General features: G+C 43.5%; 5 protein-coding genes across 5 annotated transcripts; 4 read left to right on the top strand and 1 right to left on the bottom strand.

The window, feature by feature from the left end:
• The first annotated feature begins 799 nt into the window (after window positions 1–799).
• On the top strand, window positions 800–1,542 carry LOC102710192 (zinc finger protein ZAT8-like). The gene has a single exon (XM_006650741.2). The coding sequence runs from the start codon at window positions 862–864 to the stop codon at window positions 1,354–1,356; it is 495 nt and encodes a 164-aa protein (XP_006650804.1). The 5' UTR covers window positions 800–861; the 3' UTR covers window positions 1,357–1,542.
• Window positions 1,543–5,212: 3,670 nt separating this feature from the next.
• LOC102713180 (zinc finger protein ZAT8-like) lies at window positions 5,213–6,065 on the top strand. The gene has a single exon (XM_040522599.1). It carries the CDS (start codon window positions 5,308–5,310, stop codon window positions 5,737–5,739), a length of 432 nt encoding a protein of 143 aa, XP_040378533.1. The 5' UTR covers window positions 5,213–5,307; the 3' UTR covers window positions 5,740–6,065.
• A 2,363-nt stretch (window positions 6,066–8,428) lies between these two features.
• Window positions 8,429–9,504, top strand: LOC102710479 (actin-depolymerizing factor 3). The gene is made up of 2 exons (XM_006650742.2): window positions 8,429–8,514; window positions 8,726–9,504. Exons 1-2 carry the CDS (start codon window positions 8,512–8,514, stop codon window positions 9,164–9,166), a joined length of 444 nt encoding a protein of 147 aa, XP_006650805.1. The 5' UTR covers window positions 8,429–8,511; the 3' UTR covers window positions 9,167–9,504.
• A 930-nt stretch (window positions 9,505–10,434) lies between these two features.
• Window positions 10,435–13,265, top strand: LOC102710770 (actin-depolymerizing factor 4). Its single transcript, XM_006650743.2, has 3 exons — window positions 10,435–10,621; window positions 12,503–12,768; window positions 12,850–13,265. Exons 1-3 carry the CDS (start codon window positions 10,619–10,621, stop codon window positions 12,998–13,000), a joined length of 420 nt encoding a protein of 139 aa, XP_006650806.1. The 5' UTR covers window positions 10,435–10,618; the 3' UTR covers window positions 13,001–13,265.
• Window positions 13,266–13,806: 541 nt separating this feature from the next.
• LOC102711052 (zinc finger protein GIS2-like) lies at window positions 13,807–16,802 on the bottom strand. The gene is made up of 4 exons (XM_006650744.3): window positions 16,452–16,802; window positions 16,070–16,300; window positions 14,978–15,067; window positions 13,807–14,784 (listed from the first exon to the last, which is right to left on the bottom strand). The coding sequence occupies exons 2-4, from the start codon at window positions 16,258–16,260 to the stop codon at window positions 14,274–14,276; spliced, it is 792 nt and encodes a 263-aa protein (XP_006650807.1). The 5' UTR covers window positions 16,261–16,300; window positions 16,452–16,802; the 3' UTR covers window positions 13,807–14,273.
• Window positions 16,803–16,881: the final 79 nt, after the last annotated feature.

A 16,881-nucleotide genomic window follows, 5' to 3' on the forward strand; every position in this document is an offset into this window, starting at 1 on the left:
ATCTCGAGAAGGTTCTAGACCATTCCAGCATAAACCACCACCAGTATTGGTAATATTAGGCCTTGTTTAGTTTTTAATTTTTTTTTAAAAAACATCATATTGAATTTTTGATACCTAAATAAAACATTAAACATAGATAAACCAAAAAACTAATTACACAGTTATGAAAGAAGTCTTAAGACGAATCTTTTGAGCCTAATTAGCTCATAGTTAGCCATAAATGCTACAGTAACCAACATGTGCTAATGACAAATTAATTAGGCTCAAAAGATTCGTCTCGCGGTTTCTAAGCTAGCCGTGAAATTTGTTTTTTCATTTGTGTCCGAAAACCCCTTACAGCATCCGGTCAAATATCTGACATGACACATATCCTAAAAATTTTCCTAATCTAAACACCACCTTAGCAAATTAGCGCTAATCGATTGGAAGAATAAATAATTGAGTGAATTATCTGGCGAGGAGGCCGGGGCGGCGGCGGCGGCGACGTTGCCCCCGCGGCTAAGCAACCGGGAGCCGCCACGCGGCTGCCGTGCCAGGCGAGGTCACTGCCGACCCACCCACACACACGTCCGGCTCGGCCGCATCCCACTCCGTCCCCGATCCGACTGGCCCAGCGCTCCTCCACGTCCCGACGCGGCACCGCACGTCGCGTTGGCATCACGCCACTGGCCCCGCCCGGCCACGCCACCTCACCACCTCCTTGCCGCACACGAAGCCTCCCTCCCGCCCCTCCACCGCCTCTCCGCAACCTATATATAAGCGCTGGCGCCACCCACCTACCCATCCAATCACACAAATATCTCTCTGTCTCTCAGATCTCTAGTAGTAGCTATTCGCGAAGAATCGAGGAGGCTCTCGGAGATGAAGCACCCGAGGCAGCATGACGACGAGGTGTCGCTGGCGCTGGCGCTGAGCACGGACTCGTCGTCGGACTCGTCGGCGGCGCCGGGGAGGAAGAGGAAGGCGCGGCGGAGGAGCCACGTGGTGCCGACGTCAGGGGAAGGGGAGTTCGTCTGCAAGACCTGCGGCCGCGCGTTCCCTTCCTTCCAGGCGCTCGGCGGGCACCGGACGAGCCACCTCCGCGGCAGGACCAACGGGCTGGAGCTCGGCGCCGTCGGCGACAGGGCGATCAGGCAGCACAGGGCCGAGAAGGAGCACAGGGAAAAGCACGAGTGCCACATCTGCGGCCTCGGGTTCGAGATGGGCCAGGCGCTCGGCGGACACATGAGGCGCCACCGCGAGGAGATGGCCGCCGGCGGCATCGGATCCTCCGCCGACGACTGGGTCTGGCGCTGCGACGCGCGGCCGGAGGAGGTCGCCGCCGAGACGCCGGTCTTGCTTGAGCTGTTCGCCTAGCCAGTTAATTAGGTTCCATTAATTTGTTCCCAAGTTTTGAACTGACGGGTGCACTGTCTCGCCATTGATTAGTTGATGTACATCTCTACAACAACAAAAAAAAAAAACTGTAAGGCTTGATCGATCTTGTAATTATGGTAGGAGGTTTGAATTTGTTCATTTAGCGTGTGGTTTTTGATTCGGTCAGTTTTTGGACCGTTTGGTGGATTTGTTGAGCTCATATATATAGCCTTTGCTATATATATACACAATACATGTACAGAATTCTTTCGTTCATTCCTGCCTCTTTGTAATGCAATATATATTTGTGCCAGAAATAAATTTAGTTCTCTGGCCATTTCATAATCAATTTTTATCCCAAATTGTTCTCCAAGCAATTGCAATTTTGTTGTCAGGTTCAAATCTGAGTTTCCATGTGCCATTACAGTACTGAATCTGATGAGTGATGATGCACATATACTTGTATGCTTGTAGCCACGTCCGGCCTCTCCCTTTCAAGTTTGAACCTCTAATCTAGAACCTGACTAGATCCTGACTGGATGGACATCTCTGGTGTAAATATGCTCTCTTATACCTCAAGTAGAAAAGATTTGAGTTATCTCGCCTGTATGTTTCAAGAAAAGGATTAAGATTAGCCACTTCGTGCTTCCTTATGGTTGCACTATGAGAAAATAACAAGTAATTGGTCGGCCTGACGAAATAAAACACAGATAGTTGTTCGTGTTCCTAGCTAATTAACCAGAGAAACTAATGCACTTCTCGTCCCATGGACTCCATGAGAGAGACATATGTTAAACAAAGAGGCAAATGCCTCGGCACTCTGCAATGGCCAACAATTGGCAGATCAAAACGGTACTGCTGTCTTCGAATTCCCATCAAAAAGAATTTTCTACTTGCTATAAACGACTATTCCCGCTAAAAAAAGATAAACATTTCTAATTAACTTATCTAGTAGATAAGATTAAGAAAAAAAACATAGCACCCCTTAATAAAATGAGGAATGAATATATATGAAATGATAGTTCGAAGATAATGTTTTCATATCGTTATAATATACAATTTAAATTCTATAAATACTTATATGTTAAAAAAAATAAATAGTTGGGATTAATTCGGGATAATCATTTCGACTCCAAACTGAGGAGAAGGAAGTTCAAGCAGAAACACACGGACGGTAGACGCGCTGGCCCTTCTCGTGTCTACGCGACCCTCCTGTCGATTCTCACCATTCACTCGATCCCTATCCAACAGACCACCGACTAATTAAGGCCTTGTTTAGTTCTTAATTTTTTTTTCAAAAACATCACATCGAATTTTTAGACATCTAAATAAAGCACTTAATATAAATGAACTAAAAAACTAATTATACAGTTATCAAAGAAATCTTGAGACGAATCTTTTGAGCCTAATTAGTTCATGATTAGCCATAAATGCTACAGTAACCAATATGTGCTAATGACGGATTAATTAGACTCCAAAGATTCGTCTCGCGGTTTCTAGGCTAGCCGTGAAATTCGTTTTTCAATTCGTGTCCAAAAACCTCTTCCGACATCCAGTCAAACGTTTGATGTGATGTTTTTGTCAAAAAATTTTGGCAACTAAATACCACCTAAACAATCGTGGATGTATCTACACAGTTTTATCAGCGCATGCATGCTCGATCATAGAGACGACGTAGTCACGTACAGCACACATGTCGTCCATGGAAAGGAACTGCCAACTAATTAAATTAAACAAGCTAGCTTATCTCTAATCAACCCCTCTTCATGTATACTCTGGCCAAGGAATCGATCGACAATAAAACGGAACAAGAAAGTGACAGGAAGCCAGCTAGAACTGAAACTGGAACAAGCTATAGTCTTTGTTCGTAAGAAACAGCAAGCCGATTCAACGCTTTTTCTTCAGATGGATGGTCGCATTCTGAATGAACCTCGAGCGCGTTGTAATATATGTTGGCTGCTACTTCATGGGAAAGTATCATACTGCATACATACAAGGTGACATCTTTAATCGTTTTCTCTCTCTTTTTTTAGTCCATACTTTTGTTTGGAGAGAACACGCGCTCAGATCCGAATTCGGAATTTTTGTGGTCTTTCCGGACAAGTACGTAACGAACTATCACGTTCTTCTTCTTCGGGTGCAAGACTAGTACTATGACCGTTCGAGTCTGACCGGTCAAACCGCCCGGGCTGTGGGTCCCACACCACCCGAACCATCGAACGGTGCAGGCCCTGGAGGCATGGAACCTGTGGCACGTGGGGCTCACATAATCCAACGCAATTGAATTTTTTATTCTTTAGTACTTCTTATACATTCATTTCAGATATACTCCCTCTTAAAAAACCAATTCTTATATTTCTGTCCAACGTTTGACCATCGGTCTTATTTAAAAAATTTTTAGGAAATTAAAAAAAATAGTCATACGTAAAATACTATTCAGGATTTATTATCTAATAAAAATAAAAATATTAATTAAAAAAAAATTTAAATAAGACGAAAAATCAAAAATATAGATAAAAAATAAAAAATTAATTTATTTTGGAACGGAGGGAGAACACCGTTCGAACTGGCGATCCTAGGCGGGATGAAGTACTGGCCGCGTTGGTTTGTGCCTATTAGTAATTCAGATTCTTTCATATGCTTTTCAATCTAGCGTATTTTTTATAAATATTATCGATATAAAATATGTTTTAGATTTTTTTAATTTTTATAACCAATAGTTAATTAACGATATACCAATGCACAGCTATGTTTTCCACGCTGGTTACTAACTCAACCAACCAACAAAGTACATGGATGTTGTAGATTATAATTAAATTTTCGGTGAAGTTTAGATTTAAAATTTAAAGAGGAGTTTAGCTTTAAAATTTAAAGAGTAAAATTCCCCAAAACTAAACCTACGTATTAGTATTATTTTTTCACAAAATTAGAACATAGAGTCTTGGTTTTATCCCAAAACTACACGCGATAAGTATAGGGATGACACATTTATAATATGCAGTGTTACGGAAAAGATGGAACTATGCGTGCAGTTCCGAGATATCACAGTTTATATCACGTATTTTTGTCACAGTATGTCTTAAATAAGTAGCACTGGCCACTGGGATAATTTTATGAAGGGAAAATTACAACCATACCATTATAATTTTTTAAAATTTAAGATATGTCATCATGACCCACATGTCATTGACTCATGTGGTCTTACATGTCATTAAGATACTGATGACATATCTTAAACTTTACAAAATTATCATGGTACCATTCCACCGCATTTGGCATACTCATCAACGTATCCAGATTACCTCGTTTTTCGCCCACATGGCTTTTAAACTGTTAAAAGGTGTGTTTTTTGCCAAATTTTCTATAGAAAAGTTGCTTTAAAATATCATATTAATATATTTTTAATTTTTTTAATAAATAATAATTAATTAATTGATAACTTACCTCCATATTCTTCATGCCGAACACGGCTGTAGTCATATAAAATTTAATCAAATAAAAAAGAAAAGTAAAAAAAGCTCAGCAAACAGCAGATCATATATATAATTTCTCGGACCCTTCCCTTCGGTCTGGCCGCGGGCCGCGGCTGTGAAGCCAGCTCAGCGCACACGCACGCTGACGCTTACAACAAACTAACCGCAAGCCAGCCGGCCCAGGTAAACGCGTCCCGCCCAAAACGCACAGAAGGTTCCGCCGTTTCAGACGAGGCAGCCGAGGCGACCCCCCTCCCCGCGCGTACGTACGAGCCGAGACGACGACGACGATTCGCGCGCCGTGGCGTGCACGTGACCACATCCCCGCGCGTCTCTATATAAGAGCCACCCATGCATATCCCAACCGCAAAGCCGCGGCCATCCCTCTCGATCCAGCTTTGAGTTAGCTAGCTCGCTGCCTAGCTCCTCCTCTTCTTCCTGTGGTCTCTCGTGTTGTTCAATCTCGAGCTCGATCGACATGACCAAGCATCCCAGGGACGGCGGGGTCAGCCTCTCGCTGTCGCTCTCGCTCGGCGCTGCTGCCGCCGCCGCCGCGGAGGCGGCCAAGAAGCCGCGGCGCGGGTCGTCGTCGCCTGCGGCGGCGTCCGGGCCCGGCGGCGAGTTCGTGTGCAAGACGTGCAGCCGCGCGTTCCCGTCGTTCCAGGCGCTGGGCGGGCACCGGACCAGCCACCTGCGCGGCCGCCACGGGCTCGCTCTCTGCCTCGCCGCCGCCACGGTCAAGGAGGCCCCCAAGAAGGCGGAGGAGAAGCCGGCCGCGGCGACCCACGAGTGCCACATCTGCGGCCAAGGCTTCGAGATGGGCCAGGCGCTCGGCGGCCACATGCGCCGCCACCGCGACGAGGCCGCCGCCGTCCAGGCGCCGCCCGTTCTGCTCGAGCTCTTTGTTTAGATGTAGCGAAGATCACTTCTGTGATGTCTAGGATTCGTTGTGATTGCTGCCTGTACATATTGGTGCACACTGGTAGCAATTGATTTGTTCATTCATTCTTTCAATTTATACAGATAGAGATTTTACCATTGTACGTGACTTGCTTTTCGCTGGATTATATATTTATATTATTAGTTCATTCATTTAGTCACTTGACTTGTATTTGAGCCAAACTGTTCGACTGATCGAATCAGATGTATTCCATTGTTTCCATGTATTTGTGTGTCGCTTGCTCTAAAAAGATCATTTATGTACAACATGTACACATGTCACTATGTCAGGGTTTGGGCAACGGAGATTAAGGTGGTGTTTAGATTGAGAAAATTTTAGTAGAAGTGTCCTATCAAATATTTGACCGAATGTTGGAAAAGTTTTTCGAACACAAATGAAAAAACAAATTTCACGGCTAGCCTGGAAACCGCGAGACGAATGTTTTGAGCTTAATTAATCTCTCATTAGCACATATTGGTTACTGTAGCACTTATGACTAATCATGAACTAATTAGGCTCAAAAGATTCGTCTCAACATTTCTTCCATAACTGTGCAATTAGTTTTTTGGTTTATCTATGTTTAATGCTTTATTTAGATTTCTAAAAATTTGATGTGATGTTTTTAGAAAAAAGTTAAGAACTAAACAAGGCCTAACACTATAGGAAGCGTAAGCATGTTTTGTGTGCATCAAAAGTTATACACCTATACCGTACATTCGCTCCTTTATAAAATACGTGGACAGTTAAACACAATCGTTCAAAATACTGTCATATTGTCACACACACCAAACTAGAAAATACGCTATGTTGTTAATGACCATATAATAAGTTTCATGAAACTTTTAATTACGTTTACCGTGAACTCCGATTTTGCTTGAATTTCCAAAACAAAACCTTACTCGATTTTGTGGTTTTGCTGTTCCCTAATTATGTTCTTAGAACAAATTGTCGATGAGTCGAGCTACTCCGGATTGTAGCTTAAAGGTGAGACATATTTAATTGAAATTAGATCATTACCTATTTAATTGATATTAAGTTATTTCTTAATATTTAAGTTTTTTAAATGCTTACGGCTCTTTCTAGCTATCTCCACGAGGTGATGAGCTAGCCTCACTTTTATCAATTTAATTGATATATTAGGTCATTCCCTAGTATTTAAGTTTTTTAATTTTGAATTTTAGACTTATGTTGCTTGGCTGTCGTTTAATAATCACGAAAAAACAAGTAAGAAAATCTATCTAAATTTATAGTTTAAAGACTAAACTTGAAAATTCAGTCACTTTATATTATAATTCAAAGGAGTGCCGAACAGAATTGAGAGAGAGAGTACAGGGTGAAATGTCCCTTCAAGGGATAAATAAAAACAAAACAAAACAGCCATTAATTGTACATAAACAGCTCTTGTGTTTGAGGTGCTGGACAACTACCGTCCGTTGGCTAATCCGATGGCCCACATTCCATTCTGTGGTCTCTCGGACGTCACACGGCACAAAAGTTTTTTCCAAAACCATCACATCGAATCTTTAGATATTTAAATGAAACATTAAACATATATATACACATTAAAACTAATTATATGGTTATGAGAGAAATCATGAAACGAATCTTTTGAGCCTAATTAGGATGTGATTAGTCATAAATGCTACAGTAACCGACATGCGCTAATGACGGATTAATTAGACTCAAAAGATTCGCCTCGCGGTTTCCAACTGAAATCTAAAATTTATTTTGTAATTAGACTACATTTAATACGTTAAATATATATTAAAAATTTGATGTGATGTTTTAAAAAAAAATACAAACTAAACAAGTCCTAAGACACAAACCAGTTGTTCGAGTGTGCTGCTGTCTCGCCAGAGCACAGCACAGCTAAGCCAAGCTGGACACTTCAGTGAAAACGCGGCGGCGACGAGCAAAGGGTGAGCCGGCGCCGTCCTGGAAAGTCACCTGCCGGCTGATATTTTGAGTGAGATGTGTTCCCTCTTTTCGTTTTATTTAAATTTTTAACTTTTAATTTAAAGTTTGTTTTAAATTTTTTCACGGAAGTTTGCTTTTAGTATTGGTTTCTAGATCACTAAAAAATAATATAAAAATTTTATTCATAAATTATTATTTTTTTTTGCAAATACGAGCCATCATCCCCCTTGGTCCTTTAGCAGAGCAAAATGTAATGGATCAGACCAGACAACTATCCGGTTCAGGTGCAACTCAATCGCTCGACAGCTGCACAATCTGAAGCTTTTTTAGTTGTTTTGCTGTTATATTCGGTGACACCGTGGACTCATCATGAGTTCGTTGTAACGCCATTAGAACTGGTAGTATCTTAATTATTACTGACTCGCAGATGCGAAACTTCAACCTGACTCATTTATCAAAAAGAAAAAAAAAACTTCAACCTGACTCAGTTCATTCAGCAAACGTAGCTGATTTGGATTCATAATCAAGAACCAAGCACGCTATGCCGACACACAAGCGGAAATTGGAGTTTTCTAGGTTCAGTTTGGCTGTGAGAGTGTGCCCTGCTGCCACGCCAAGATACCATCTGGAACCATCTTTTCGATCAGGAAGCCACAGTGTGCTCACACGTATACACATCACCCCTCTAAATTATTTCATAGACATGGACACGGCCATCCTATTAAAGGAACCAAGCTCATGATAAAACACTCACGAGCTACTGACTGCAAATCCGCAATAACTAGCAGCCACTCAGAGCAATCTCCAGGAGTTTTTGAGCCAGACATGGTACGTACGCAAGGCCATTGCTCACTGTATATTTCAGAGTTCAGAATTCAGATTGTGTATGTCTTGCAATTTCAACATGAATTCAGCGGTCGTGAATTCAGAATGGTCTTGTTCTACTGAATTGGGCGTGAATTCAGCGATCATCTGCTCATTGTTTCAGAATTCAGAATTGGATTTGATGGAACACATATGTATGCGTGCGAATGTGCAGGCGAACGCGGCGTCAGGTGTGACCGTGAGCGAGGAGTGCAAGGCGAGGTTCCAGGAGCTCCGCTTGGGGCGGGCCCACCGGTTCGTGGTGTTCAAGATCGACGACGCGGCGCAGCAGGTGGTGGTCGACAAGGTCGGCCCCCGCGACGCCGGCTTCGACGAGCTCACCGCCAGCCTCCCCGCCGACGACTGCCGCTACGCCGTCTACGACCACGACTTCACCGTCAGCGAATCCACCGCCGCCGGCGAGGGCGGCGAGGCGGCCCGCAGCAAGATCTTCTTCGTGTCGTGGTCGCCGGCGACGGCGGACGTGAGGAGCAAGATGGTGTACGCCAGCTCCAACGAGGGGTTCAAGAAGGAGCTCGACGGCGTGCAGATCGACGTCCAGGCCACGGAGCCCAGCGAGCTCACCCTCGACGTGCTCAAGGACCACACCAATTAAGCTGCTAAATCACGCCGCTAATGGCTTTTGATTTGCAAGTAATTACATGGCGTCGCAACTTGCAACCCACATGCGTGCGCGTGTGTGTGGCTTGTACGGATTGCTCGGTGCTTTGGATTTGCATAATTGTGTGTACGCGTGTGGTTAATTACACGAATAATAAAAGAGACGATCAATCGGTGATCGGTCGTAAAGTAATTGCGTCCTTGGGCACAGATCGGCACAAGCGTATCCCCGTTTCGAATAAAGATTTTTATGTATTTGTATTACAAATGTAAGGTTTAGCTTGCTTTTTTTCTTTGTATATTTTCATGTTGTTTTGCAGATTTTTTTGTCATTTTACTGGTCAATTTTAATTCATTTTAGTTATTTAGATTTTTTAAAGCAACTCAGTAGCTTAATAATCATTAAATGATGAGACTATGATCAGAAAAACTATTTGTATTATGATATTCTATTTTATAGTATAAAATATTTTGACGGTATCCCTATCATATATGTGTTTTATGTTTAAATTATACCGTGAGAAATGAAAAGAATCTTTCAACATATAACGAATATATGTTTTATATATATTCAAATTATATATGAGAAATAAAAAACCTTATAGCATATAACGTAGATAATAAAATAATTTAAAGAACAATTATATTTTTACTATAAGTTGGTGTTTAGATTGAGAAAATTTTTGGTAGAAGTGTCACGTCAAATGTTTGACAGATGTCGGAAGAGATTTTCGGACACGAATGAAAAAACGAATATCACGGCTAGCCTAGAAACCGCGAGACGAATCTTTTGAGCCTAATTAATTCGTCATTAACACATATTGGTTACTGTAGTACTTATGGTTAATCATTAGGCTCAAAAGATTCGTCTCAAGATTTCTTACATAACTATAACCATAGAATTAGTGTTTTAATTTATCTATGTTTAATGTTTTATTTAGATATAAAAATTCAATACGATGTTTTTTTAAAAAAATTAAGAACTAAACAAGGACTAAAAGTTTGGTATTTGAGGTGGCGTTTTCAAAATAAAATCTCCCTCTTGTCGCAAGGACGTCTCGCCAGGGCGTGACACGATGGCAACAACTTTTCTCCGGTAGCAATAAAAGGCCGTCACGCCGAAGCGGCACGCGCTCATCCCAGCCGTGCGTCCGGCGATCCGACGGCCCCGGAGGCCGATCCGAGTAGCCGCGACCTCGCCCGCGTCGCGTGTATCGATACGGTGGTGGGCCAACCACTTGGGGTTGGGGGCAGGGAGCAGTGGACGGCGCGGCGACTCCATCAACAAAAGCCTCGGCGCCCGAGCCGAGAGCTTCGCACACCCTTCCCCCCTTGCAGCAGTAGCAGCCAGCAGCAAGCAGCGGACCGAAGCGAACTCGCTTTCCCCTTCCGCTGCCGCGCCGCCTCCGCCTCCGCCGATCCCGCGTCCCCCCTCCCGAGCTCGGCGATGGTACGGCTCCCGCTCCCTCTCCCTGCACCTCCTCCGCCGCCGCCGCCGCCTCGTGTCTCCGTGCGCTCGTTTGGCTTGGTTTCGGGTAGATTTGTCTCAGATCGGCCCGGGGTTTCGTGCTTGGTTGGCTTTGGTGGAGCCGTAGGGGGTTGTGCTTGTCGTAGGAGCGGGGTAGAAGGCGTGACCGCTGTGAATCGAGGTCGATCGAGGGGGGTTTGAGGCGCTTCCGGTCGTGGATCGGTTGTTCCTCTGTGCGGCAGCGTGGTAAGGCTTTGCTGTTTTTTTTTACTCGTCGCCGCCGACCGGATCGTGAGGAATTTCGGCGGTTCTCTTCTCGTCAGCAGTGAGCGCTTCGCTTGAGAAGTTAGTGACACTGTCTGGCCTTGAGATGAGCACAACAGGTCAAAGCACGCATGCGGGTAGTGTGGTGAGATTTGCGTGATCTAGATTTAAGTTGGCATCCGCTCGCCGATGAGCTCTAGATTGTTAGATTCGGATTGCATGGCATCGATTAGACATGGAATTTGAGTTGATCTGTGTCTGGATCACATGATGAGGTTACAGCAGTACAGCACTGCCATATGCCATATAGCTGCCAGCTGGCCTTTCTGGAATTAGGTAGAGAAAAGTACGTGCTGCTGCATGTTGTTGCTAATCAGGATTCTTCAGTTTATTCAGATCCCACTGACTCCTCGATCAGTAAATCCTAAATGGTAATCATTTGTATTGATCTAATGGGGATATCTCTGGTATAAGACAGCTAAATGTGGTTTGCTGTGATCCCTATAGACATGTGCCTTTAACAATAACAAAGGAAAGGCTGTTGAAATGGGGGCTTTTAACTTTTTGCCACTCTTACGGATTTTCATAACAGATTTGTCACTGGACCCACCTGTTATAGACTCATGAGGGTCTACATGTCATAGACAGCGAGTGACAAATCTGTTTTGGCCGCTCGTAAGAGTGGCAAAAAGTTAAATTTCTCGTTGAAATGACTGCACCTTCCAATTGACTGTGACGAAACTACCAGAAAGGAGTGATCGTGGACCGAATGAGGACTGAACGATTATACAAAACATCAGTGTGCACACTTTCATTATCCATATTCACGCATGGAAGTCATAGCTTGCATAAATTAAGAGAGTGACACGGTAATGTGTGCTTAACAGGTAAAATTTATTTCATACACTCCTTTTTCGTGCGCTTTCGCTGTCATTTTTGCAACTTCGTATGTGGTACTTGGTGGAATAGTGGTTGCAAAATAACAGTGAATTTGCATGAAAAAGAATTGCACAGAACAAGGTCTACCTTTGAAGCAAACATCTTCATGGACACTGTCACTCATCTTATTTGCTGTAACCTTTGCCTGAAGATACTGGAGTATATGCATAATGGCCTCTATACCTTCATTTAGTCTCGTATGGGACACACCTCTTTGCTTATTACTGGCTGGCGTTTTTCCATTTACCCCTTTTGACCATGTTAATTGAACTGTGTATTGTTCAGCCAACATGTTCCTATTAATCCCTCAATTGTTTATTTGGGGCACATCTTTTGGGGTAGCAGTAGCATGGTAATGGCACCAGTGAGCAGGCCATAAAGTTTCCACCCATAAAGTCAAGGTCTATACTGGAGATACCCCATTAGGTCTAAGAGAATAAATAACTATACTGGATTGACTGATTAAAAATGTTGATTAGTGGTATCTGAATAAACTGACAAGATCCTTTTTTTTGTAAGTTATAATCCTTAAGTGAAGCAACTCATACCTTGCATGCTAAATTCACACAGAGTTTATATTGTTTCAAGGAAAAGTAGGTTGAATTACTCGAGTAACTATGAACTGACAGATTTCTTTATATGATGTTACATTGCACACAGGCAAATTCATCATCAGGAGTTGCAGTTCATGATGACTGCAAGCTGAAGTTCAACGAGCTACAATCCAAAAGGATGCACCGTTTCATAACTTTCGTGATGGATAACAAGGGGAAAGAGATCATTGTGGACAAAATTGGGGATCGCACAACAAGCTATGAAGATTTCACTAGCAGCCTACCTGAAGGGGACTGCCGGTTCGCAATCTATGACTTTGACTTCCTTACTGCAGAGGAGGTGCCAAAGAGCAGGATCTTCTATATCTTGTGGTATTGCTTCTTCGTCCCCTCTATTCCATATTTACATCACTGTAGGTCTACCGCTTATGAGATAATATGGTTGAATTGAAGGTCCCCAGACAATGCAAAAGTGAGGAGCAAGATGCTTTACGCGAGCTCAAACGAGAAGTTCAAGAAGGAGCTGAATGGCATTCAGTTGGAACTGCAGGCTACTGACGCCAGTGAAATCAGTCTTGATGCGCTCAAAGATCGTGTGAAATAAGCGCACTGCCATGCCTTCCATGATCTTGCAGTATGGACTTGTCTATTATGGATTTGTGTGTCATTATAAATTTGGTAGTGAGACTGCTTGATGGTTTGTGGTTTGTTCTGGCTTTCCTTCAGGAAAACCTTGGAGATATGGCTCTATCCTGTATTTCGTTGTTGCGCTCATAATGTATGGGCCTGTGATGCACTGTTCAAGTTTAATTGAGATGTGTCGATGTTCAAGTTACAGAATAAATTGCTGATATGTTCTCAATTTCATGAGCTCTTTTGGGAGGATTATGTGGTTGACAGGCTGTTTGTCAGCTCATATGCTGGAGGACACTACAACAATGATATTTCATTTCTGTGAAATGGAGAGATACATTTTTGAGAAGACCAAAATGCTCCTTGGCAAAACTATTATCAACCAAACTTCTTATTCGTATGGGCCCACTTGTTCAACTTTGTACTTTTTATTCACATGGCCCACTTGTCATGTACTCAACTTTATGGTTAAGCTTGTCTCAAGTTTGGGTTACAGAAGATGTGGTTTGGCGAGCTTAAATACCATCAGCCCGTAGTGTCAGAACTAACATTGTGACGTAGTTCTCGAGGTTAGGCAACGGCAGGGGTAAACGATATATTTGAAAAAAATAATTTATTAATAAAACTTATATATATATATATATATATATATATATGTATTTTTAACGATCTAAAAATCAAGGCTGAAAAATAAACTTCGATAAAATATCCAAAAATCAACTTAAATTTAAGACTAAAAATTTCAATTTTAGTTTATAAGTATAAATATAATCAAAAAGATAGGGAGTGTTAGGAAGCTACGAGCTTTTCTTCAACCGAATCAGCCTCAGAGACAAACACCATGAAACTGCCATCGTCTGATATCTTCTTACTTGCCAACCTTTTCTTGCAGGAAAGTAGCATGATAACACAGAACGTGGGCAGCGCGACGTAATGGCGCAACTTCAAGGGGAGGATCAAGCTTGGAGGAGTCAGATAGCTCAAATAGTCATACACGATACTTGGATGTCTGTCTCTGGGAAGATACAGCAGTTTGTCCTCTCACGAAAGGCCACAATTTGATTCACACAAGGAAAAGCTTTCACCCAGATAAATCCTACAGTCATTCTCAACTCCCAGGGTGGAAAAGGTATAAAAGAACCGTTTCGGTATAGTCAAACAAGCTATCTAAGTGGAATCAATGGAACAAGGTGAAATTCCGAGCATCAGCAGTTGTGCGGATGAACACCCCTGCACGGCTGTTTTCAGAACCTGCGGAGCCCACGATCAAACATCCTGGCTGACGGGCACTCGAATGACATATGACCCCTCCCACCACAGGTGTCACAGATGATGGTTGCCATACAGTTGCGGCTGATGTGCCCAGGCTGGTGACACAAGCGGCAGACGATTTCACGGAAAGGGCCAGCTTGTATCTCCGAAGAAATGGTCGTCTTTCGACAATTCCTAGCAAGATGACCAGAGACATTGCACAGGTTGCAAACAGGCTCGTTCTTGCACTCCCGAGCTATGTGCCCAGGCTGACGGCAGTTGTTGCAGGCCCGTTCATTGGTGCAGTCAACAGCAATGTGGCCTGGCTTAAAACAGTTGTTGCATAACTTAGCATTAGATCCTGAACTTGGGCAATCACGTGCCAGATGACCTGTCTTGTTGCAGGAATGGCAAATGGCGTCATTCTTGCATTCTGTAGCAATGTGCCCAGGCTTCTTGCAGTTCCAACAAACAGTTTCAGAAGTGCATTCTGCTGCAAAGTGTCTGTTTAAAAGAACCCCCAAAACAAAATAGTTAGCCCAATTTTTTAAATAAATTTGAATAAAAGATGGCAGCAGAAAATAGAACAGAACAAGTTAACAGTAGGCCCACAACAATTCATGATAACGTCTTGATTCTGCCAAAAATGAAACAGACAATACAACTACACTAAGTGAATGTTCCATGCTTATCTTACCCTGGAAGATTGCAGTTGTTGCATGTAGCAGCAGATGGGCATTCCCTAGCAAAGTGACCAGGCCTCCTGCAATTCTTGCATATAAGATCCCTGGAAAACGGAAAATCATTCATATCAATGTGGTTATTTTCCTTGAAAGATCAACAGATTATACTCAGATATACAGAAAAAACACATTCACATAACTAGATTCAAGGGGCATGTGTGTCTAATTGAGAGCAATAGAGCATAGCTTGACAAATGCATGGGCATTTGCCACTTGCTGGTGGTAGCACATAAGTAATTATGGGGAGCCTTAGAAGTGCACAGCATTATAATTTATAACTGTACTGAGACAACATGGTGGCCAAGGGATCTAGTAGTTAAATCTTATGCTCAATGGTTTGTCATGCTATCTTTATTGTTGGAAATAAGAACAGCTCCTTCAGAGTCCAGGCCACAGTATGTGACCAAATTGAGCGTCGGTTGGGGCATCGAACCAGCAGTTCAAAGATAGCATGCTCTAATAAGTTCTAAAGTTCATAAATAGAACTTTAGTAGCCTTTGAAACTAAAAATGAATCACTGAAGTGGGTTTTATAAAACCTTGGAGTGCTGAGGTGAGTCCCGAGGTGTCTGGGGTTGTGAAATCATTGAAACAATTTTACCGTTTATCCCCTGGTCTTTTCTACCAAACCTACCACACATCTATCATACAATTGTCTTAACACCTACATTACCACATGTCAGATTTTGACTGGAACTATTTTGCACAATCGCATTATAGTAAGTATGTCCATGAAGAAAATACAGTGTAGAAGACCAGGCAATGAACACACTACTGGAGGGCCAACAAAAAACTTATGGCATACCACTATACCAGCAAATCGTATGGGTTTTAAAACACCCGATGCGGTGCTTGGAGCCAGAACTACGTCATGACTATGGCTCGGCTAGTATAATTTGCACAGATGTACATTTATTTTCTAAATTTTAGATCTTAGCAGGGTAATCTACATGGGTATTAGGGCTTAGGAGTAGGGATGCATTGTCCTATTCCTGCATCTGCTTCTGAGCAAAGCAAGTATACAGAAAATGAATCAGCCTTACACACCTGGGGCCACGATGTTCTCTTCTACGTATTGGGCTACGGCTGCGGCTGCGGCTGCGACGTGATACACGCTCACTGCGCAGCCTTTCTCGCCGAGGGCTCCTGCTCCTGCTCCTGCTCCTGCTGCGACTCCTGCTCTTGCTCTTGCTCCTGCTCCTGCTGCTGCTGTTGCTCCTACTCCTTGATGGACTCATTGTAACTGAGATGGACCTAAATTAGCGCTTGGGGATTCAGCTGAACCAAAAAAATAGAAACGAATTGCTATTAGTAAAGCGAATCGGGACGAAATTGGGTGGGTGAAATCGACAGGAAAACATCAATCAAATTCCGAATGGATCTCCCATCTGCCCATGGGGTTCGATTGTTTTGGGGGGGTGAAACTGACCTGCTCCATTTCAGACTGGGCGACGCAGGCAGGGTGCTGGGCGACCTCGCCATCACCGGCGTATACCTCCCGGGATCCTCCGCCACGGCGCCCCCGACCAGAAATCAGGACAGGAACCAACCGTGGCAGTCGGGGAAGAAGACAAGAAGCGGGCGGGGGCAGCGGATCTCGAGGAGGACGCGGCGGTACCCGGGGTAGGAGGCCGCGCGGCGGCGACCGGGAGGTTGGCGACGGCGGCGGCGGCGATCGAGCCGCGGCGGTGCGGCGAGTGACCGCGTGAGGTGCGGCGAGGGCTTACGACTGGCGACTGTGGGTGTGGGGGAACAGCGTTAGGGTTTCGACGAAATTGCGGTTTTGCCACCGGAATTTGGACTTTGGGTAAGCAAGCATCTCGAAAATAACCATCGTACCAGTCATATGTAAGATCGAT

This window comes from Oryza brachyantha, chromosome 3, assembly GCF_000231095.2.
Source record: "Oryza brachyantha chromosome 3, ObraRS2, whole genome shotgun sequence".
Classification (NCBI taxonomy): Eukaryota; Viridiplantae; Streptophyta; class Magnoliopsida; order Poales; family Poaceae; genus Oryza; species Oryza brachyantha.